This window comes from Saccopteryx bilineata, chromosome 4 (genome assembly GCF_036850765.1).
Source record: "Saccopteryx bilineata isolate mSacBil1 chromosome 4, mSacBil1_pri_phased_curated, whole genome shotgun sequence".
Classification (NCBI taxonomy): Eukaryota; Metazoa; Chordata; class Mammalia; order Chiroptera; family Emballonuridae; genus Saccopteryx; species Saccopteryx bilineata.
This window is the reverse complement of record NC_089493.1, coordinates 2,701,785-2,724,654: the sequence shown is the minus strand read 5'-3', so window position 1 is coordinate 2,724,654 and position 22,870 is coordinate 2,701,785. Positions and strand designations below refer to the sequence as shown.

The 22,870-nt window shown below is 55.2% G+C and overlaps 1 protein-coding gene across 1 annotated transcript in view; it reads left to right on the top strand.

The window, feature by feature from the left end:
- TDRD9 (tudor domain containing 9) overlaps window positions 1-22,870 on the top strand; it is a 94,037-nt gene extending 71,167 nt beyond the window's left edge. Inside the window, exons 24-36 of the mRNA XM_066276422.1 lie at window positions 71-244; window positions 3,225-3,333; window positions 4,082-4,294; window positions 4,591-4,680; window positions 5,117-5,377; window positions 6,488-6,643; window positions 7,239-7,309; window positions 9,123-9,232; window positions 9,756-9,852; window positions 14,227-14,365; window positions 19,569-19,687; window positions 20,938-21,010; window positions 22,220-22,870. Of these exons, the coding sequence (XP_066132519.1) occupies window positions 71-244; window positions 3,225-3,333; window positions 4,082-4,294; window positions 4,591-4,680; window positions 5,117-5,377; window positions 6,488-6,643; window positions 7,239-7,309; window positions 9,123-9,232; window positions 9,756-9,852; window positions 14,227-14,365; window positions 19,569-19,687; window positions 20,938-21,010; window positions 22,220-22,321 (1,714 nt within the window). The 3' untranslated portion in view covers window positions 22,322-22,870. The remainder of the gene's footprint in view (window positions 1-70; window positions 245-3,224; window positions 3,334-4,081; window positions 4,295-4,590; window positions 4,681-5,116; window positions 5,378-6,487; window positions 6,644-7,238; window positions 7,310-9,122; window positions 9,233-9,755; window positions 9,853-14,226; window positions 14,366-19,568; window positions 19,688-20,937; window positions 21,011-22,219) is intronic.

Genomic DNA, 22,870 nt, shown 5'->3' with positions numbered 1-22,870 from the left:
AAACTAATATGCACTTAGTTCTTGTTTTCAGATGCTGATAACTTTGTTTTTAATTTACATTGCGGAGCAGAGCCTTCGTGGAGTTTTCCCGGAACCCGACGGAGAGATTTAAGACTCTTCCTGCGGTGTACATGGCGATTAAGATGTCTCAGCTCAAAGTTCCTCTGGAGCTCAGTGTGCATTCTGCGGAGGAGATTGAGGGCAGGGTGCCAGGAAGGGCTGTTTCCAAGCTCAGGAACACAAGGTATTTTCACTCAGAGGGAGGCGGGCAGGAGTCTCTCCATCTGCTTCCACATTTTCAAATAGTTTCAAATGACCAACCTTGCTTGCGCTCCCACTAAAAGCTCTGGCTGTGAAGCCAGGCAGCGCTGCATCTGGGTCCTGGCTTCCTCTCCTAGCTGTGTGTCCTTGGGCGCATGACTCACCTCTCTGAAGCTCAGAGCTCTCCATCCCCCACCCGTTTCACTGAAAACACATCTCTGTGTAAGTTGAAGGCGCACAGCGGGATGGCTTGGTCTATGTGTACTGTGATGTGGTCCCCACACGGGCTCACCTGTCGTCCAGCTTCCCAGAGAGATGCTATGAGAAGAAAAGAACAAAGTTTCCTGCTCGCGAGGGGAGCTCCTGGCCTTACTCCTCGCACCCGCCCTGTGGTGTGCGGCGGTGCTAGCTCTCGTGTGCTGGACCACATTTCTAGGCCTTGGGGTCTCAGAACTGGACTTGTACCCTTTGAGCACTTCCCTCCAGTTTTCCTTCCCCCAGCCTCTGCCTCTGGTGACAAGTCTGAGCTCTGTTTCTATGAGTTTGGTCTTTGTCTTTTTTTGTTTTAGATTCTACATCTAAGTGAGATCGTATGTGTTTGTCCTTTTCTGTCTTATTCTCTTAGTGTGATGCCTTCAAGGCCCATCCATGCTGTCCCAGATGACAGGCTTTCCACTCGTTTTCATGGCTGAATCTATCTATCTCTCTCTCTCTCTCTCTCTCTCTCTCACACACACACACACACACACACACACACACGTATTTCCCCATGTATAAGACGCTTCTGTGTATAAGACACACCTTAATTTTGGGGCCTGAAATTTGAAAAAAAAAAGTATTACATAAAGTTATTTAACTCAAGTTTTGTTTTTTTGTTTTTTACAGAGACAGAGAGAGTCAGAGAGAGGGGTAGACAGGGACAGACAGACAGGAATGGAGAGAGATGAGAAACATCAATCATCAGTTTTTCGTTGCAACACCTTAGTTGTTCATTGATTGCTTTCTTGTATGTGCCTTGACTGTGGGGCTACAGCAGACCAAGTAACCCCTTGCTCGAGCCAGCGACCTTGGGTCCAAGCTGGTGAGCTTTGCTCAAACCAGATGAACCCACGCTCAAGCTGGTGACCTCGGGGTCTCAAACCTGGGTCCTCTGCATCCCAGTCTGACGTTCTATCCACTGTGCCACTGCCTGGTCAGGCTAACTCAAGTTTTATTCATTATAAAATTCATACAACGCTTCATCTGCATGGAAAGGCAGGAAATGCAAAGTAAAGAACCATAACCACTGCAAAAGACGCACCCAGGATTTAGACCCCAGAGTTTGTGGAAAAGGGTGAGTCTTATACATGGGGAAATGCGACGTGTGTATATATCTCACAGCTGCTTTCCTCGTTCACCCATCAGGGACACTTAGGTTGTTCCTGCCTTGACTGGTGTGAGCACAGGGTGCAGATACTGGTTCCAGTCAGTGATTTCATTTCCATTGGCTACGTCCCCAGAGGGGGTTGCTGGGTCGTGATCTGATCGTTCTGTCTTGAAGTTTCTGAGGACCCTCCATGCATTTCCCACAGGGGCAGCACCAACAGCCCCACCAGCACTGCACAAGGGTTTCGTTCTCTCCACATCCGCGCCAGCTCGTCTTGACGACAGCCATTCTGACGGGTGTGGCATGATGCTCACTGCAGTTTTGTTTGTGTTTTCCTGATAATTGTGATGTCGAGCACCTCTGTGTACTTGTCCCTCTTTGAAGAACTATCTCCTCAGGTCTTAACTGGGTTGTTTGCTCTTGCTTCTGAGCTGCGGCTCTGTAATACGGAGCCATCAGTGCCAATGGTCCAGCGCCGCAGGATGGAGGGCGGGCTCGGTCACGTGATGCTCCGTGTAAAGAGTGGGGATTGGACCTGAGGTCAGGTTCCTTCTTTCCTCCTACGGTTGTTCATTTCTTCTTTCTGAGCAAAGTAGGGGTCTCTGTGCTCAGCAGTGGACACAGTGGAGTGTGTTGGTGCGTCTGGTGCTCGCCCACAGGCTGGCCCTTCCTGTGCTCTGTGGGAGGAGGGGTGGGCGGCTGCTGGGTCTGTGTGGCCCAGGCTGTGGACCTCTCCACTTGGCTGCTGCCATTGAGCACATGGACTTTCTGCTCTTGAACCAAATTAACTCACCCTTCAGAATTTGTAAAGATCACTTTGCCTTTGGGGGATATTCTCACAGTCTGTATGTAGGATTTCTTTATCATTTGTTTGGAAAGTTTGTGTTCTATGAGAAATTGGCAGACTCAGTGACGGTATGTTTTCTGTGGAGCGCCGTCTGGTCTGGGCCATCTTGGTTCTGAGAGTGTAGGGTGCAGTGGGGTCAGTTTGTAGTTCAGAGAAACCCCACTCTTTAGTAAATAGGTCTGAAAATTGAGAGTTGGACCAGGGTCTTTTATCATTCTAATTCATTTTAGAATTAAAGCATTAGGAAGGAAAATTTTTATTTTTACCAGATTTGTATTTCATATCCTTGGACTTAGCAGTCAGTATCTTACCGCTTGAAAGGATGAGTGCTAGTTCTTGGGTTTATTAGAAAAATCACGTGTGTGTGTTTCTAGTAATATTGAGCCAGGCCTGGATTCTTGTAGTTTTCTAAAGGTCAGTCACTCACCTCTGAAACCACAAGTTAGAAAACATTGAGGTTCTAGATTTAGAGTTTGTATCCTTGAAAATAGAGACTCTATGTCTTGACCCTCAGACTGTATTCCTGGAGGGTGTGACTGTCGGGTGCACACCCCTCCAGGGCCGCTCAGGAAGTCTCCGGAAACTCAGGCGGAGATGAGATCAAATCCGTCTTCTCTGGCACGGGCACTTTGGTAACATGTCTCGTTTAGATTCACCATAGAGACAGTGGCGAGTTCAGGCAGTCACTGTAAATGTGTTTTTCTTGTAACACTTGAATTTATTGTCTTTTTAAAAAATCCTGTTAAATAGGGTGAATGTGGACTTCCAGAAGCAGACGGTGGATCCTATCCACGTGTCATTTAACGCAGACCAATCCCAGATGGTTTCACATCTCCTCCTAACGGTTGATGTTACGGAGGTAAGAGGCATCAGAGCATTCCTCCCCTCCATCTAGAACCGCCGTGTGTGCAGGACACGCACAGCAGACACACACAGTGGCACACCGTAGTCACCTGGCACGTGGGTGTGCTGGGATCACTTTACTTGTTCAGCTGACGTGTGGCTAGGACACAAAATGAAACACAGGTATTCACTCGGGATTCAAAGTTGAACTTTAAAAAATTTTCGGTATGTTTAAAACACTAAAAATCAGTTTTAGCCACAAGATACATGTAAAAAAGTTAATAGGCATAATGGTATATGCCTGTATAGTTCAGTTTATGTCAACAAAATTAGCATCAGCACATTATTCTTTAGGGTACAAGTGAAATAAAGTTTCAGCTGAAGCGCAGACATGCCTCCTGGTGAGCCTGCACCTGCACTGGGAGATGCCCTGTGGGAACCTGGGCGCAGGGTAGCTGGGAAGCCTGGTGGCCACACTGGGCGGGCTGCCTGGCGGGGTCTCTGCATAGAGCTCCCGCACGCCGTCCCTGCCTCGACCCCCGTGCTGCTGTCGTGGCGAGGCCTGCACTTCCAGGAGAGGGACACAGTACCGCCATCCTCGTCTTGGTGACCGCAGTAGATGGGCACTGTTCCCATGTGCCCGCTGGAACCCTGTGGAGCGCTTGGGCAGCAGGAAACAGGGCAGCTGCGGTGCGTTGGCCTCGTTGTGAGCTGGTGTTCTCACAGAAACCCCGCCGACCTCACCTCTGTTCCTCCTCTCCTAGGTGGTTGAGGTGGGGCACTTCTGGGGGTACAGGATGGATGAAAAGAACGCAGCGGTTCTCAGGAAGCTTGCCGCGGAGATAAACCGCCTGCAGCTGGTGCCCTTGGCTGTCCACCCGCATCCGGACCTGGTCTGTTTGGCGCCTTTCGCCGACTCCAGAGAGCAGTGCTACTTCCGCGCGCAGATCCTGTATGTGTCTGGGAAGTCGGCTGAGGTGCGCGTGTGTGTGTGCCGTCCCTCGGGGTGAGGCCGGCCCGGCGCAGACCACATGCTCCTTCCAACTCCAAGTGCAAACTAAGTTCAAGATAGTTTCATTTAGGAAAGCGAGCGGGCGGGTGGCAAAGGTCTCTCCCTCAGTCACGGGGAGGGGGCGGGGATCCTGCAATTATGGAGTAGACAGCTGCATGGCCTAGTCCGGTGCCTGGTGGGGGCGAGGGTTAGGTGGGACCCGGGATGGACATGGCTCTTGACCCTGTGGTAACTAACATGTGCACGTTCTTTACTCTCTAGGTGTTTTTTGTTGACTATGGCAACAAATCTCACATAGACCTGGATCTGTTAATGGAGATTCCCTGCCAGTTTCTTGAACTTCCGTTTCAGGTGTGGTGGAGTCCCTGTGCTGTGAACATCAAAGCCCGATGGTGGTGGGTGGGCCCTGGGCCCAGGGTGGGGAGGGCCTTGTTTTTGTCACACTAGACAACTTGGGTTTCTGCTCTTTTCTAAAAACATACTGCTGTAGATATTTTGGCCGCTATTGTTTTGGACTGAGTTAAGCTATATGGAGGGTTCCACACATAGTGAAACGTGTCTGGTCATGTTGAAACCAGACAGTTTCAGTGGGCCGGGGACATGCTGACACGTGGCCTTTAGTGGGGATGAGGACAGTTATTCTGCATGTTTGTGATTGACGAGGAGCAAGTGCAGGCCCCTTCCTGAGCAGTCCTGGTCCTCACTCAGCTCAGGTGATTGCTCATGGGAGACCCCAGGGGCCTTTGCCAGCTGGCTTCCAGACCTGGGCCCCGCCCTCTGCCCGCAGGCACTGGAGTTCAAGGTCTGCAGGCTGCGCCCGTCTGCGTCGTCCCTGGTGTGCGGCAGGCACTGGAGCGCCAGGGCCAGCCAGCGCTTTGCCAGCCTGGTCAGTGGCCAGACGCTGCTCGTCAGGGTTTTCTCCGTGGTGCACAGCATCCTGCACGTGGATGTGTACCTGTCCTCGGGGGTGCACGACCTCATCAACGTCAGGGACGTGCTCATCGAGGAGGGCCACGCGGAGCTGGCAGAGGAGTGCTACGAGTCCCAGGTGCGCATGCGTGGCCGTCCGTCCCTGTGGGGCAGTCTGTGTGCGTGGGTGTGGAGGGGCACTCTGGGACAGTGTGTGCCCCTGTCAGGACCGGACAGCCAGGTAATGGTGACTGGGTGCTGCTTGCTGGTGTCCTGTTATTAAGCTGTTTTTTTTTTCCTTCTTGGAATGGAAATGAGATGTGAAAACATTCTCTATTTGGGGAGTTTTTAAAAAATGGATTACAGCCTGACCAGGCAGTGGTGCAGTGGATAGAACGTCGGACTGGGTGGGATACAGAGACCCAGGTTCGAGACCCCAAGGTCGCCAGCTTGAGCGTGGGGCTCATCTGGTTTGAGCAAAGCTCACCAGCTTGGACCCAAGGTCGCTGGCTCGAGCAAGGGGTTACTCGGTCTGCTGAAGGCCCATGGTCAAGGCACATATGAGAAAGCAATCAAAGAACAACTAAGGTGTCGCAACACACAACGAAAAACTGATGATTGATGGTTCTCATCTCTCTCCGTTCCTGCCTGTCCCTATCTATCCCTCTCTCTGTCTCTAAAAAAAAAAAAATGGGTTACAAGATTTATTTCCTTAGTGTAAGTAATAACGTATTTGTTACAAATATTTCAAACATTTCAAACTCTTTCAACTATTACTTTCTAAATGGGTTCTGCAGCTGTTTCTCTTGGTCTGAGGGTTCAGAGGTGCCAACCCAGAAGCTGCTGCTGAGGGTGCTGGTGTCTGTTCTGTGACTCCCTGTTCCCAGGACGGCGGGTGGGCGTGGGGGTGGGCGGACGTGCACCCGGAGCTGCTTGCTGTGGGCTCCGCATGTGGAAACACTGCGGGGTCCTGGCAGCATCGTCATGGCTTCAGAAACTGATTCTTACGGTTCAGGTTTCCGGTGGCGGACTGCAGGGAAAGGTAATGAACCGAGCCCATACGAAGTCTGTCCTCGCTTCTGTTTGAATTTAAAGTGTAGTTGATAAAATTGCCTCCTAACACCTGAATGCCCTAGAGATTACCGAGGAATAGGTTGTGCCTAAGAGGTAGTCTGATTAGATTGGAATAAAGGGCTTTAATACAGTTTTTTTTTCTTTTAGTAAAGTGAACTTTCTTTATTTTGTTCAGCAAAGCCATGAAGTTCTCAAGAGTCTCTTTTCCAAGTCAGTAGGAAGTGTGGCAAACATGCACGTGCCGTCCCCCATGAAGGACACGGAGAAGCACTTGCTCCAGGTCTTGCTGGACAGCTTCTTTTCCAACAAGCTCGGCCCCCCAAACCACAAGGTACCTGACACCAGCTCACTCTGCTCACGTCTGTGCATGGCCGCGGGCATGGCCGCGCTTCCGCCCTAGTGCTGGGACCTGTCTCACGAGGCCTGGGCTAACGAGGGAAACCGGGGTTTGTTGTAGAGAACTGTGTGGTCTGGTCCGTTTTTTACCACACTTTCCGAAGGCAAGCTGGCTTGTTTATCAGGAGGAAGGAAACAGGACAAGCCTAGTTCCCTCCTGCCCGCCCGTTTGGAGCGGGTGTTCCCCCCCTGCCCTGTTGGGGACTCTGCTTCTCCTGCACCCGCCTGTGCTGTGGCCCCGACCTGCCTGCAGTCCACGGGCTGGTGCGCTGCAGCCAGAAGACAACCTGAACAACAGTGGTCTCTGTTACGTGTATGTGTGTGTGTGTGTGTGTGTGTGGTGAGGGGGGGTTAGTGAAACCGTGGATTCCAGGAAAATACCTTCTTTAAGGTATTTTCCTACCGAATTTTGAAAACGTGATGACTTAAGATGTAGCTTTTCCCCTTTTTTAAACTATGAGCTGACCTTTGGATTTTAAAGATGTATGTCACATGACACCTTGCTTCTTGGTAACGTTTTGTGTGTACAGGCAACACTTCATGGGCCCTTTAACCCTTATGAGCTGAAGTGTCACAGTTTGACCAGAATCTCCAAGTTCAGGTATGACTCACTGACGTTTCCCCTGAAGTTTTTCTTCGCTCCTGTGTTTACAGAGCGAACCTTCTTGTGTCTAAAGTGTGGGCACTCTCTCCCTTTTCTGGCTGTTTCCAGCCTCTCTCCTAGCTCCAAATCAGAGATACTTTCTTATCTAAAAGCCATTTTATGTAAGACGTTTTTGAGTATCTTTCAGCAAAGACTCCATTTTTTCTGTCTTATTATCACTGTTATTCACTCACACTTGGGATGGCCCACTGTGTTCTGGGAACTGCACAGACTTGGGGGAGCAGTCAGTGTCCTCCCAAGTTACAGGTATAATGTGGGGGTGCGCAAGGGAAAGTGGCAGGCTGACACGGTCTTGATGGGACCACAGAGCATCTGGAAAGCCCTGGGGAGGGCCCGTGGTCACCCTTGTTCGGTTTCCAGAGAAACTGGATCCTGAGGCTGCAGGGGAGCCATGGGTGGGAGGAGGTAAGGGGCGGGGGCAGTGGTCGTGCGGCAGGGGCGGGGCCTTCTGAGGAGAGTCTGCACTGGTGGAGGGTAGAGAGCCGGTGGGAAGCAGAGGGACTGCAGAGCTGGTGCCAGGTGGCGGTGGCAGTGGGAATCCTTACTGTGTGCATCTTACTGTGGTCACCTGGGCTGCAGGTAAACCCTGGCCTGCCTGCCTTACTCCTTCCATACCTCCTCTTTCTCCCTCCCTTTTTTTATTGAGAGGCAGGGGGCAGAGAGACAGACTCCCACATGTGCCCTGACCAGGATCCACCCGGCAAGCAAGCCCTCCCCCCCAACCTGGTGATGCTTTGCCCATCTGGGGCCATTGCTCCATCGTTTGGCAACTGAGCTATTTTAGTGCATGACAGGAGGCCATGGAGCCATCCTCAGTGCCCAGCCCAACGTGCTCAAACCAATCGAGCCATGTCTGCAGGAAGAGAAGAGAGAAAGAGGAGAGAGAGGGAGAGAAAGAAGGTGGAAGGGTGGAGAAGCAGATGGGCACTTCTGTGTGCCCTGACTGGGAATTGAACCCAGGACATCCACATCCCAGGTTGATGCTCTACCACTGAGCCAACTGGCCAGGGCCAACCCTGGCTTTTCAGTGCCCTAGGACCAGCAGCATAGGTGTCCCCTGGGCGCTTGTTAGAAATACAGAGCTCCAGCACCCAGACCTGCTGACTGGGAGCCTGCATGTTCACAGATCTCCAGGTGACATGTAGTGTTCAGAGTTGGCACTGGATTTCTCGGGCAAGGGCATCGTGAGAGGCTGGTCCCTGTAATCCAGGTGTGAACGTCACGGACTGCACTGAGTCCAGGGCAGGGTGCAGAGACGGCTGCTCCCTCGTGCTGGGATGTGGACCAGCAGGGTGATGTGGGCAGGAAGCACAGAGCACGCCCTGGCTCGGCTGCTGCAGGGCCTCTGCTGACGGGAGGGCGGGGCGAGTGGGCCGCTTGGAGTGCCTTCTGTGCGTCCCCCTCCGGTGGCCTGCCTGGGATGGAGGTGGAGGTGCCGCAGGTTGGATGGAGGGACAGAATCTTGTGGGGAAGTAGAGATTGGGGTGCTGTCAGCATGTGGGTAGCACTCCAAGGCAGGGAGTGGGTGGGGTCACATGGGGGAGTGGGTGGGAGAAGGGAGCAACTCCAGGACTCCAGTGTCCAGGGGGAAGAGGGCGTGCAGAAGGCATGGATGGTAATGTGTCCCTGTTGGCTACTGCCTTGGCGCATGTGACCGCGTCTTTGTAGAGGATATGTTGCGCCATGGGGTGGGATCCCGCTGGTCTGGGCCTGAGCGGGCGACTGCAGCCGCCTGCGTGACTCCTTGCAGACGCGTTTGGATAGAGAAGGAGAGCATCAACTCTGTGGCCATCAGCGACAACCCAGAGGACCTCCACCAGAGGGCGCTGGTGGCAGCTTCCCTGTCAGTCAATGCAACCGGTGAGCGGCTGTCCATTCTCAGGGCTCTTCTCTTCAGTTCTGCCTCAGCTCTGGCACTGTCTGTCCTGGAACTCGTGGACGGCTGTGTGGCTGTGTGCGTCTGGGCTGCGTCTGGGCCGCTTGCTGAGCGATGGGCTGGGGCGGGTGTGAGACAGGAGCACTGCCCCTTCCTTTCACACGAGGACGCGGACAGCCGCTCCTTGTTTGTGCTGCACGCTGCATTCACCCACTCCCCCGTGCTGGGCCACAAGGGGTCAAGTCCAAGGTCTCGGCTCTGGACGGACCTAGGAACCTAATGAGCAGGAAGCGAGTGAAGGGAGTCAAGTAGAGGTCTCGCGAGGGTGTGAGGGCTGAGCATTGTGTGGAGGCATCAGCAGGGTGCCATGGGCACGGGCAGCAGGGAGCCCTTGTTCCTGGGGGCTGTGTCTGTGGGGCCAGGTCCACAGACGGGAGCTTCCGGGGGAGTGATCTGCCCTGTGTGACTCCCAAGCCTGACGCCGCTCTCGTCGGGCCTGTCTCCCAGGTTCCACCATGCTGCTGAGGGAGACCTCTCTGCTGCCGCACATCCCTGGACTCCCGGCCCTGCTCAGCATGCTGTTTGCCCCGGTGATGGAGTTAAGGTAGGGCCGGCCCTCCGTCTGTCCACAGGCTTGTGCAAAAGGAGAACCGGGTGAGAGGAAGGGCGCCTGCCAGGCCCCCCTCCTTCGGGAGAGAAAGCCGTCACCGCAGACTGTACCACACTGCGCCTGGCGGTCTGCTGGCCCAGCCCCGTGCTGGTGCCCACCTGCAGGGGCTCTGCCCTGCTCAGCCCAGCAGGAGCTCCAGGTGGCTCTGTGGACACAAAGCCTGCGGCCTCTGGGTCCATGCAGTCAGTTCTCCCTCCAGCTCTGTCACCATCCTGTCCCACTGCTGGCAGCTGGAGAGCTGCAGTGTGGGGGGAAGGAAGATAAGTGAAGAATGGGAGCTTTACGTGCTGTTTACATTTAAAAAGGAGGAGGAGGTCTGTGTCACCCTCCACTAGCAAGGAGAGGCCACTGTCCCCTGTCTTCCCGGCTGGGACAGCCAGCTGCTGTTGGCAAGTGCTCACTCTCCCCAGTGAGCCGGGGACCCTGAGCCTCTGTGCTCTGCTGTCAGCTCAGGCGCCGGGGTCCCCACCTTTGCTGTGGAGCTGCCCGCCCGCCCGACCCAGGCCAGCCGCCTTCCTGGCCACCATCCTGGTGTTCTCCTGCCAGCGTGGGCGTGGTGGTGCTGCTCCCCAGGGGGCTCAGCGTCAGCACCCAACGGGAGCTGGTCCCTGCGCAAGTGACAGGATGAGAGAGCAAGCTCGTGTTCCCGGGATGGGCTGCCAGGCGCTGAGGACCGGCTGCCGGGCGCTGCCCTCCCTCCTCCGGGCGCTGGCCCCCTGCAGGGCTGCAGACCGGCCTCAGGAGCTGGTGCTTTCAGGCGCTGGCCCCCTGCAGGGCTGCAGACCGGCCTCAGGAGCTGGTGCTTTCAGGCGCTGGCCCCCTGCAGGGCTGCAGACCGGCCTCAGGAGCTGGTGCTTTCAGGCGCTGGCCCCCTGCAGGGCTGCAGACCGGCCTCAGGAGCTGGTGCTTTCAGGCAGCTGACCGGGAAGGTGGAGTCTTTCAGAACCACCAGAGGCCCTGTCAGGTGAAGCGGCTAAAGGGGAAGTGAGTGTGTTTGAGGGCACTTGCACTTCTCCTGTCTGTTCCCGTTGCTGTGGCTGCGTGACAGTCACCCCCCTACAGCTCTCTTCATGCTGGGGGGCGAATGCAGACAGTCCTCGAGGGACAGTGGGTCTCTGCCCTGTGGCATCAGGGTCTCCAGCAGGAGCACCTGCAGGCTGGGGCTGGTTCTGGCTGGAGCCTCAGTGTCCCCTCACGAGGGCTTCCCTTATGGCTCGACAGGGCCCCTGTAGGCTTCCTCACAGCCTAGCCTGGTGGTGTCCTGAGAGAGCCAGCTGGAGGCTGTGTCCCGTTATGACCAGCCTCAGAAGTGATACGTCATGGGATTTGCCATGGTCACAGTCCCTCCCAGACTCCAGGTGTGGAACCATAGACCCTGCTTCTCCCTGGAAGGATAGCAGGGAGGGTGGGAGCTACTGTGTCGCCACCTTTGGAGGCTGCTATCGGCCACACTCTGTGCCAACACCTTGCCTGAGAGTTAAAATGTCCTGGTTTTGCAATAAAGAATACCTCGATGTATTTATACCCCATAGTTTAAAAAGCCTTGGAAAATAAGAGTAAACCAGAGGTCCCTTTTAGGTGTTAGAAGTGAGAGGGGATGAGGCTGTTAAGAAAGGGACGCTCAAGTCTAGGGGCAGGCCGTGGTGGACTGACCCGGGCCTGCCCTCGGGCACTGCCGCATCCCCCGGACCTGAGGGCCCTGCTGTAGACGAGGGCGGTCAGGGGAGCAGTGAGGTGTGTCGGGCCCAGTGCAGGGGGTGTGGAAGCAGGGGCGCACCTGCACCTGTTAGCTACTCGGGTCGTGGTGGGTCCTGTGCTGGCCACCCTGGTGGCGGGGGTGGGGTGGGGCGTGGAGCATCTATCTGTTCACGGGGTGGCCTGAAGGCTGTGGATACACTGAGGTCTGACAGCTGCTGCTGGGCAGCACTCTGCAGACGGACACCATGCACACTGCAGGACATTCCACGGAGTTCTGCTGCGGGATTTTCAGATTGCCTGGCGCTGCTCTGGACAAAGTCGAGTTCTTTGCTCATCTGGGCAGTTCTAGAATGTCAGCTTGCAGTGGAAGCGCCTCTTCAGTGGTATTTATTCTAAACACAGCTGTCTGGAGAGCATTTAGGCCTCCTCACAGCAGAGCTGGCGCCTGTGTGAGAATTCTTCCAGAGTGGGGGACCTGTCTGCGCCCGCCCTGCGGACTTTGTGGACCTGCGCTGCTCACGGAGGAAGGAACCTGTTTCTGTGTCTGAAGGACTGCGCCTTGGTTCACAGGAGCATTTAGAATCCCTAGGAAAGAAATAACCCCGTGCTTCTGTTACTTTTATTGATTTAAGATTTAGAGCAGATGAGCAAAGAGTTATTACCCGAGTGTGGTCGGTTCTAGGCTGGGTCCCCAGACTGTCCTTGTTGAGAAGCGTGGGTTGTCAGGAGCGAGCAGTCCCTCTGTGTCCCCTAGCACCTGTCAGTTGCCTGGGGGCCATAGGGGCCTTGCTCCCACTGATGAAGTAACTAGTGCTCTTAATAATCTGGGTGAGCCCTGGGTATTGCTTCTGTTACGGAAAGGTTTCTGTAATGTGAGATAATAATAAATTATATGCTATTAATAACATATGGGAGTTTACTGTTTAAAGATACATTTGGTGACTGTTTGGTAAAGGACATATTCAGCACCAAGTTTATAATATGATTTTTGGTCTCTTTTTTTGAAACCCACTTTATGTAAAGTGGGATTCTTTTTCATTTTCATTAAAGTGAAATGAAGTGTGTATGTGTGTGTGTAGGCATGTATATCTTTAGGACTAAGAAGAAATCTGCTTTTGCCTGGATTATTTCATCAAACTCCATTGATCTAGATGAGGAGAAAAATGTCTGAGTTAAGAGTCAAAATTAGCAAAATATTTTCAAAAGGAGTCAATATTCATGTCTGTGTCCTCATTTTATAATGACTTGTTGAACCCATGGTGGACCATGGTACTGGCATTAAACTCATCAGGAGCCTGGCTTGACAAGGCTCTGGGGGGCTCCTGCTAGGGAGGCAGGAGCCTGCGGGGACAGCACAGGAGGCTCGAGGCAGCATGGAGGAGCGGCAGGGACGGGACTGTGGTGGCTCGTGGGGCCTGGTGCTCAGCATAGAGGAGGCCACGGGTGCCCTGAGCGAGCGCGGCCGGTGGGCGAGTCTGTGTGGAAATCTGAAGCTCACCGGGAGAGTGGATCGGAGGAAGCAGGGTAAACTGGGAAGTTGTCGGTGAGCGTGCACGAGGGTCGGTGTGTGGCAGTGGTGGTGTGGACAGGTGTGGCACTGGAGAGGAGAGGACCTAACTTAGGGACACCCAGAGACTTGGGGGGACGGGGTGCTGGTGCTTGGAGGGGGAGATGAGTTTTTGGTGAACAGGGATTCGACCGACGCTCTGTATGTAAGTTGTGTAGTTTTCAGATGGAAGGTGCGCAGAGAACATGTAAGCGTTTGCTAAGTGCTGCACTGTGTTCATGAGTCGTGAATATATGCAGCCTCTTCTCCACAAGTCTCCCTGAGAGTGCCGCCCGTGGAGGAGTTCACAGGTGGGAAAACTGTGTGATGTAAATACTCCTTACATTGTCATGTCTGCTGCAGTGAGAATTTGGACTCTAAATTATTGATTAATGAAAATATTTTATTTATAACTACACCACTCACAAAAATGAGGGGATCAGGGAAGGTGCAGATACTCTAGTACTTTCAGCCTTTTGTATAGTGCACTTTCACCAACGAAATAAAAATTGGTTTTGCATCTCATTTGCATAATCAGACAACTTTCTTTGACTTGTTGTTTGCTTTTTGATGTTCTTGTCTAGTAAAAAACAAATCAACTGTTTTTTGTATTGCTTCATATTCATTTCGAAATATCCCCTAATTTTTTAAAAAATTTTTAATTTATTCATTTTAGAGAGGAGAGGGGGAGAGAGAGAGAGAGAGAGAGGGAGAGAGAGAGGAGAGATAGAGAGAGAGAAGGGGGGAGGAGCTGGAAGCATCAACTCCCATATGTGCCTTGACCAGGCAAGCCCAGGGTTTCGAACCGGCGACCTCAACATTTCCAGGTCGACACTTTACCCACTGCGCCACCACAGGTCAGGCAAATATCCCCTAATTTTTATGGGCAGTATATATACTCCATTATTTCTAATATGAAAACTGGAAGAGAAAATGCAAAAAAGCAGTTAGTTGCTGCAAAGGGTTGGCAGAACTTTGGACGATCTCACTGTTCAGTTCCATAACATTAAAACGGTGGCTTACCAACTTTGAAATATTAACTCTTCTCAAAACTTTTCATTTAGGGTTGATCAGGATGGAAAATGCTACACTGGAGTTCTCTGTGGCTTGGGGTGGAATCCAACCACAGGGTTCCCTATCCTGCCAGAGCATGACATCGAGCTCGCGTTTGACGTTCAGTTCAGCGTGGAGGACATCGTAGAGGTGAGGCCGACGCGTTCCTCCTTGGCTGGGAGGCATTCCTCGCTCTCCTTCTACTTGGACACCCGTCTACAGTGAGCACAGGGTCTGACACAGACTTGAACCACAGACGTGCCCCCCGGGCCTGGGCTGCTGGCTCCCCCTGACCTGCCTGTCTCACTGCACTGTGTGTGCCAAGATGTTGCCCCGGGTTTTGTGTCAGTGTCCCCTGGTACGGTAAGCAGGCCTGGCGGTGGGTGAACACCAGGACAGCTGTGAGTCTCTGTTCCAGTCCCCTCCCAAGGCAGGCCTGGCCGCACATCTCGGTAGTGCACGTTGGGATACAGTGGGCCAGGCGCTGCCCTCCCGGGCAGTGGGCAGGTGGGCTGGCTGAGCCAACGGGGGCAGCAGCCCTGTAGCCGCGCTGTCCACACTGCCAGGGAGGGGAAGCACTCGGACCTGTGCGGCAGGTGCCAGGCAATTTCATGGCCTTTAACCCTAATAGTGAAGGGTCTGGGCTTCCAGCTGGTGTGCTTTGGCCTTTACATTTCGTGTTCTGGTGGTCTGGCTTCACTGCACTGTGGACAGCATTGCTGGCCGATCTGAGAGGCTCTGCCCTGGGCACTCAGACGCCTTTCTCTTGTGCAGGGCCAGGGGAGTAGGTGACGTTGGCACAGCTACACGAGGGAGGGCACAGGGTGCTTGTCCTGACTCCACAGGCAGGGCTGGCGAAATCCTCTGCATTGTGTTTTGTTGATTTAAGTTAATTGCTCTTTCACATAAAGAGAGTTTAGGCTTAAAAATACAATGACATAGCTGTCAGAGTGGTTGAAATGTAAACCGTGGACAGCAAGCATTGCTGGTAAGGGTGCGGGCGGCCCCAGCTCTGTTCATGGCCGTGGGATACAGAGTGGACGGCTCTTCTGCAAGAGAAGGAGTTTTTAAAGTTAACCACACGCCTGCCACGAGACCCAGCGACCCCACTGCTGAGCATGCGTCCGGACAAGTGGCCAGCTGGCGCCCGCACAGAGCCCCTGACTGCTGACCATGGCACTCACACCTCACCACCCGCACGGAGCCCCTGACTGCTGACCATGGCACTCACACCTCACCACCCGCACGGAGCCCCTGACTGCTGACCATGGCACTCACACCTCACCACCCGCACGGAGCCCCTGACTGCTGACCATGGCACTCACACCTCACCACCCGCACGGAGCCCCTGACTGCTGACCATGGCACTCACACCTCACCACCCGCACGGAGCCCCTGACTGCTGACCATGGCACTCACACCTCACCACCCGCACGGAGCCCCTGACTGCTGACCATGGCACTCACACCTCACCACCCGCACAGAGCCCCTGACTGCTGACCATGGCACTCACACTTCACCACCCGCACGGAGCCCCTGACTGCTGATCATGACACTCACACCTCACCACCCGCACAGAGCCCCTGACTGCTGACCATGGCACTCACACTTCACCACCCACACAGAGCCCCTGACTGCTGACTGCAGCACGCATACTTCACCACCTCACAGAGCCCCTGACTGCTGACCATGGCACTCACACTTCACCACCCGCACAGAGCCCCTGACTGCTGACTGCAGCACTCACACTTCACCACCCGCACAGAGCCCCTGACTGCTGACCATGGCACTCACACCTCACCACCCGCACAGAGCCCCTGACTGCTGACCACGGCACTCACACTTCACCACCCGCACAGAGCCCCTGACTGCTGACTGCAGCACTCACACTTCACCACCCGCACAGAGCCCCTGACTGCTGACCATGGCACTCACACCTCACCACCCGCACGGAGCCCCTGACTGCTGACCACGGCACTCACACCTCACCACCCGCACAGAGCCCCTGACTGCTGACCACGGCACTCACACCTCACCACCCGCACAGAGCCCCTGACTGCTGACCATGGCACTCACACCTCACCACCCGCACAGAGCCCCTGACTGCTGACCACGGCACTCACACCTCACCACCCGCACAGAGCCCCTGACTGCTGACCATGGCACTCACACTTCACCACCCGCACGGAGCCCCTGACTGCTGACCACGGCACTCACACCTCACCACCCACACAGAGCCCCTGACTGCTGACCACGGCACTCACACCTCACCACCCGCACGGAGCCCCTGACTGCTGACCACGGCACTCACACCTCACCACCCGCACGGAGCCCCTGACTGCTGACCACGGCACTCACACCTCACCACCCGCACAGAGCCCCTGACTGCTGACCACGGCACTCACACCTCACCACCCGCACAGAGCCCCTGACTGCTGACCATGGCACTCACACCTCACCACCCGCACAGAGCCCCTGACTGCTGACCATGGCACTCACACCTCACCACCCGCACAGAGCCCCTGACTGCTGACCATGGCACTCACACCTCACCACCCGCACGGAGCCCCTGACTGCTGACCACGGCACTCACACTTCACCACCCGCACAGAGCCCCTGACTGCTGATCATGGCACTCACACTTCACCACCCGCACGGAGCCCCTGACTGCTGACCATGGCACTCACACCTCACCACCTCACAGAGCCCCTGACTGCTGATCATGGCACTCACACTTCACCACCCGCACGGAGCCCCTGACTGCTGACCATGGCACTCACACCTCACCACCCGCACGGAGCCCCTGACTGCTGACCACGGCACTCACACTTCACCACCCGCACGGAGCCCCTGACTGCTGACCATGGCACTCACACTTCACCACCCACACAGAGCCCCTGACTGCTGACTGCAGCACGCATACTTCACCACCTCACAGAGCCCCTGACTGCTGACCATGGCACTCACACTTCACCACCCACACAGAGCCCCTGACTGCTGACTGCAGCACGCATACTTCACCACCTCACAGAGCCCCTGACTGCTGACCATGGCACTCACACTTCACCACCCGCACAGAGCCCCTGACTGCTGACTGCAGCACTCACACTTCACCACCCGCACAGAGCCCCTGACTGCTGACCATGGCACTCACACCTCACCACCCGCACAGAGCCCCTGACTGCTGACCACGGCACTCACACTTCACCACCCGCACAGAGCCCCTGACTGCTGACTGCAGCACTCACACTTCACCACCCGCACAGAGCCCCTGACTGCTGACCATGGCACTCACACCTCACCACCCGCACGGAGCCCCTGACTGCTGACCACGGCACTCACACCTCACCACCCGCACAGAGCCCCTGACTGCTGACCACGGCACTCACACCTCACCACCCGCACAGAGCCCCTGACTGCTGACCATGGCACTCACACCTCACCACCCGCACAGAGCCCCTGACTGCTGACCACGGCACTCACACCTCACCACCCGCACAGAGCCCCTGACTGCTGACCACGGCACTCACACTTCACCACCCGCACGGAGCCCCTGACTGCTGACCACGGCACTCACACCTCACCACCCACACAGAGCCCCTGACTGCTGACCACGGCACTCACACCTCACCACCCGCACGGAGCCCCTGACTGCTGACCACGGCACTCACACCTCACCACCCGCACGGAGCCCCTGACTGCTGACCACGGCACTCACACCTCACCACCCGCACGGAGCCCCTGACTGCTGACCACGGCACTCACACCTCACCACCCGCACAGAGCCCCTGACTGCTGACCATGGCACTCACACCTCACCACCCGCACGGAGCCCCTGACTGCTGACCATGGCACTCACACCTCACCACCCGCACGGAGCCCCTGACTGCTGACCATGGCACTCACACCTCACCACCCGCACGGAGCCCCTGACTGCTGACCACGGCACTCACACTTCACCACCCGCACAGAGCCCCTGACTGCTGATCATGGCACTCACACTTCACCACCCGCACGGAGCCCCTGACTGCTGACCATGGCACTCACACCTCACCACCTCACAGAGCCCCTGACTGCTGATCATGGCACTCACACTTCACCACCCGCACGGAGCCCCTGACTGCTGACCATGGCACTCACACCTCACCACCCGCACGGAGCCCCTGACTGCTGACCACGGCACTCACACTTCACCACCCGCACGGAGCCCCTGACTGCTGACCGCAGCATGCACAGTTCACCACTGCTAAAGCCGGAAGCTGTTGCTGGTCCCCTGCAGGGGATGGACAGACCGGCGGGCTGGACAACAGGCCCTTTTGAGCCAGAAGAGGACTGAGTGTGACACACACATTACACAGTGAGAACACCAGTGCTCGGGCTCCTGTTGTGACTTGACGCACGTGACTTTATGGCAGAGCTGAACTCTGGGGACACACATGGACCAGGACACGGGTCGGGGAGTGACCGACTGCACTGAGTGGGGCAGCTGCCGTGTGGAGGCTGGTGGCAGATGCGTGACTGCACATTGTCACCCTGCAGACCGTCCCTCTTCAGAGATCGAACACCAGTGTCTGCAGGGAGCGTGCATGTGTGTGCACTCACACATGCACACGCACCATGGCGGCTGCCTGCAGGCACGGGAAAGGGAGCTCTGGAAACCGTGTTTTGATGGGAAACAGGCTGCAGACACATGCGCTGTGGGTGCAGTAGCTTCTCGGGGAGTGCCGTGTGGCTCCGGCGCTGCTCTCCATGTGCCGCGGAGGAACACGTGGCTGGACGTGGGGGCAGGTTTCTCATTGCGGGGTCAGCGGGGAGCAGGCTGGAAGGGGCCCTGTGATGCAGGGTCTGACGCCAGTCAGTGTGGTCTCTGCTGAACGGATGGACGCTGAGCTGCAGGAGTCCTGTCTGTACATGGGTGAGCGAGCGCCACGAGGGCCAAGAGCATGTGCCAAGAGCGAGGGCCCCGGGGATGTGCACAAGCCTGCCCAGACTGGCTTCCGGAGGGATTGCTCCGCACGGGGAACCAGAGCTCCTTAAGGGACATGTTTTCCAGGGCCAGGCAGGGCAACGGGGCGATGGGCCTGGAGCTTCCTGGGGTGCCAGGGAGGAAAGGCACCCTCATAGATGGGGGCGTCACGGGCACAGGGCCAGAGCCAGGGCACGGCACACAGCCGGGGCTGGGTTGCAGCTTGGGCGAGGCGTCAGCCCGTAAGGGTGACTAGATGGGCAAAGAGCAGACGGGAGGAAGGGACCCACAGGTGATAGCCACGAACTCCACTGTTCCTCATTCAAAGTGGAGTGAAATTCGGTCAAGAGTAGAGCCATGAGTATTTCTCTTGCCATTTATTTACAGATTAACATCCTCAGGGCTGCTATTAACAAGCTAGTGTGCGACGGACCAAACGGGCTCAAGTACCTGGGGCCAGAGAGGGTCGCACAGCTGCAGGATGGTGCACGCCAGGAGCTTCTGGGGTGAGTGTGGTGACCGGGGCACCCCCCTCCGTCTTCTAGCTGTCTGGGCGTGTTTCCAGTGTTCAGGGGGCGGGGTAGGCTGATTATTGCTGTGACAGTCCAGGGCTGGGCTGGCACCCAGGAGGTGCCCATCGGTGGTGCCAGTTCACTGTGGGGCAGCCCTTTTGTGTGTCAGTAGGGCCCAGGCAGGAGCAAGTGAGCACTCTCAAATGGGTAATTTGAGAATAATGGAACAAAGGGAAGCCACCGTGGGTGCAGTGCTCACTCTCAGCCATGGGGCCCCTGGTGGCCGGGGGTGGGGGCTGAGGACTGAGAGTCAGGCCTCTGTGGAGGCTACCCCGGGGAAGGAGGTGGGGGCAGGCATCCTGATCCCTCCATCAGCATTGGCTGGACTTCCCGAGGCCCGACCCAGCTAGGACCCTAGGGCAGGTCTCCTGGGGGCCACTGTGAGCCCACGTCCTCCTGGGGGCTCAGAGGAGGTGGCAGAGCAGGTGGTGGTCACTGAGGAGCAAATAGGCCCCAGCGCACCTAGGCCTGCGTGCCTGCCGTTCCTCCGTGCTCAGCATAGCGTCCTAGGCGGCTGGGACTCGAGCTGTGCAAGAGCAGGTGGCATCTGATGGCATCGGCCCTGTCCGCCCTGACACCCCCCCCCCGCCCCCGCATGTGCTGTGCCTGACTTCTCAGGGCCGCACAAGCACCCCTCCCCCGCACACACGCTGTGCCTGACTTCTCAGGGCGGCACAGTGCTTTGAGAAGGTGTTCAGTGTACACAGCTATCTTAGCAGCTGTGAGAAAGGCTGATGTTAGTTTCTCTCCTTGTTTTCCTCCATAAAATACTTCACATTTGTGTTGACATTTAACATACGTAAGTTACACGGGTCACACCCGTGTGTGTGCACTAAGCGAACAGGCCCGATGACTGGCACCTTACAGAATCAGTGCTGTAAACACTTAGCATGCTTCAAAGCTGGTGATGTCCCCAGCTTGTCACTGACGGGGGGTGGGGCAGCCTCCACGGTGGCTGTGGGAGCTGAGAGCACTTGGCCTTGGGACCTGCCCACTCCCTTTAGCTTGGTTTTGAATGTACATGGATTTGAATGTCCTCTGATCATAACTGTACTGTGTTTTGACCTTTTAAACTCATTGTAGTTACAGTTCTGAGGGAAGTGCGTGGGGTATGTCTTCTTAGACTGTCACAGTGGTGTTCTCATTACTAACATCATCAGGATGACTTCTCTCCTTCATTTCAGTTTGTTCTGTCGTTTGAAACCTAGACAGAGAATTGTCCCTAAGTGGTATGAAAAGCCATACGAGTGGAACCAGGTGAGTGAGCAGTTCTAGAGGCTGGAAGTTAGAAATGAGGTCAGGTTCTGGTGAGGACTCAGTTTCTGGCTCATAGATGGCCACCGTCTTGCTGTGTGGCAGGGAGAGAAAGCTCTGGTCTTTTTCTGTGGTTTTTTTTTTTCTTCTTTGAGAGAGGAAGGGAGGGAGAGAGAGAGGAAGGAAGAGGGAAAGAGAGGAAGGGAGAAGGAAAAAGAGTGAGGAAGGGAAGGGGAGAGAGAGGGGCATCAACTCACCACTTCACTTAGTTGTACATGTGTTGGTTGCTTCTCATACGTGCCCTGATTGGGGATTGAACCTGTGACCTCAATGTGCCGGGACAGTGCTTTATCCATGGACCCACCCGGCCAGGGCCTTTTCCGGTTCTTAATAAGGGCACTTACCCCATCCTGGGGCCCCACCCTCATGACCTCATCTAACCCTGATCACCATCCCTGTGTCATCTCACTGCGGGTCAGGGCTTCCACACAGGAACTTGGGGACCCACCCAGTTCAGCCCATAGTGGTTGTGGACTAGGGTGGGGCTCATCAGGGGCACCGTGACATTTCCTAGCTGTAAACTGTAGAAAATGGGATAAAATGTGATTTCAAGGAAAGGTACCAGGGAGGGTTGTAAGCTTTACTTCTAGAGCCAGGTGTGTCTTTATAAACAGCAGCAGATGGTAGTTCTTTGTCCTTCAGCAATCTAAGCAAGTGGTGGTTCTCCCGTCCCGAGGCTGAAGACTGTCCCTGCTGCAGCGCCCTTCACCTCACGTGCCCTTGACTGGTTTGCTGGTCCCGAGCCCTCAGGACCAGCTGGAGCCCGGTCTGCTGTGCCAGGCGGGGTTACCCCAGGGCGTGCTGCTGGGTCTCCTGCAGGCTCCCCATGTTTGGAGCTGGTAGCGGTGTTTCATGCTGAGGTTGATCAGTGTGCCCATATAGAAGGTTCTGGTCACGTCCACACAGGAAGGAAGGGGGTGAGATTTGAGTAGAGACTACTTATTGTCGCAATGAGTTTGAAGACAAGTCATCAGATCTATAGATTTAAGTGTTGTGAGAGTAGAGAGGTGTTCTGTAAATATTTTTTGGAAAACTCAGAGTGCTTTCTGCTACTTTACACACCTGTGTTTGTGTGCATATAATTTTATTTATTCATTTTGTCCTACTTTATGTGACAGTGCTGAGCCTGACGGACCCTTTTGTGCCCCTTAGGTGGACCCGAAGTTGGTCATGGAGCAGGCGGACTGGGAGGGCAGCAGAGGGAGGAACACCTTCCTCTTCCAGCTCCACAGACTGACCGTGCTCAGCTCCTAGCTGTGCCGGTGCCCGTGCTCCAGCAGCACCGAGGACCAGGGCCTTGTCTGCAGGTGGCATGCCCGAGTCCCCACCTCCCAGTGCCAGCCCACTCGCCGCAGCAGGCATCTCCATCCTGGCTCCGGTTCTCTTTGGTGCTGGCTGGGTAGCGGTCTTTGTTCCAGTGCGAAAGGTTGGAAAGCCTGTTTTTTTCTAGAAGCAGAAAATCAGTGTGTTACGCATTTGGGAGATGGTCTGAAAGACTTTGGACAGAAGAGCCATATTTTGCTTTAAACATACTAAGATAAATCTCAGTAGCCACCTTCTGTGTACAGTCCAGAATGTGCCGGGACGTCCTGTTCTGTTACCGTGATTTAACCCGCACACACACGACCACATGGCAAAACCATGTGGGATTTTCTCATTCTTTTTCCTTGAGGAAAAATGTCTAATTTTTTGGTAAAAGTACTTCAGTTTTGTACATTTTAGGTTTTTACTTGAGTTAAGATTTATTAGTCCACATTTTAGAAATCAGAGAGATTACCTAGAATATCTGTTACAGTTAAGACA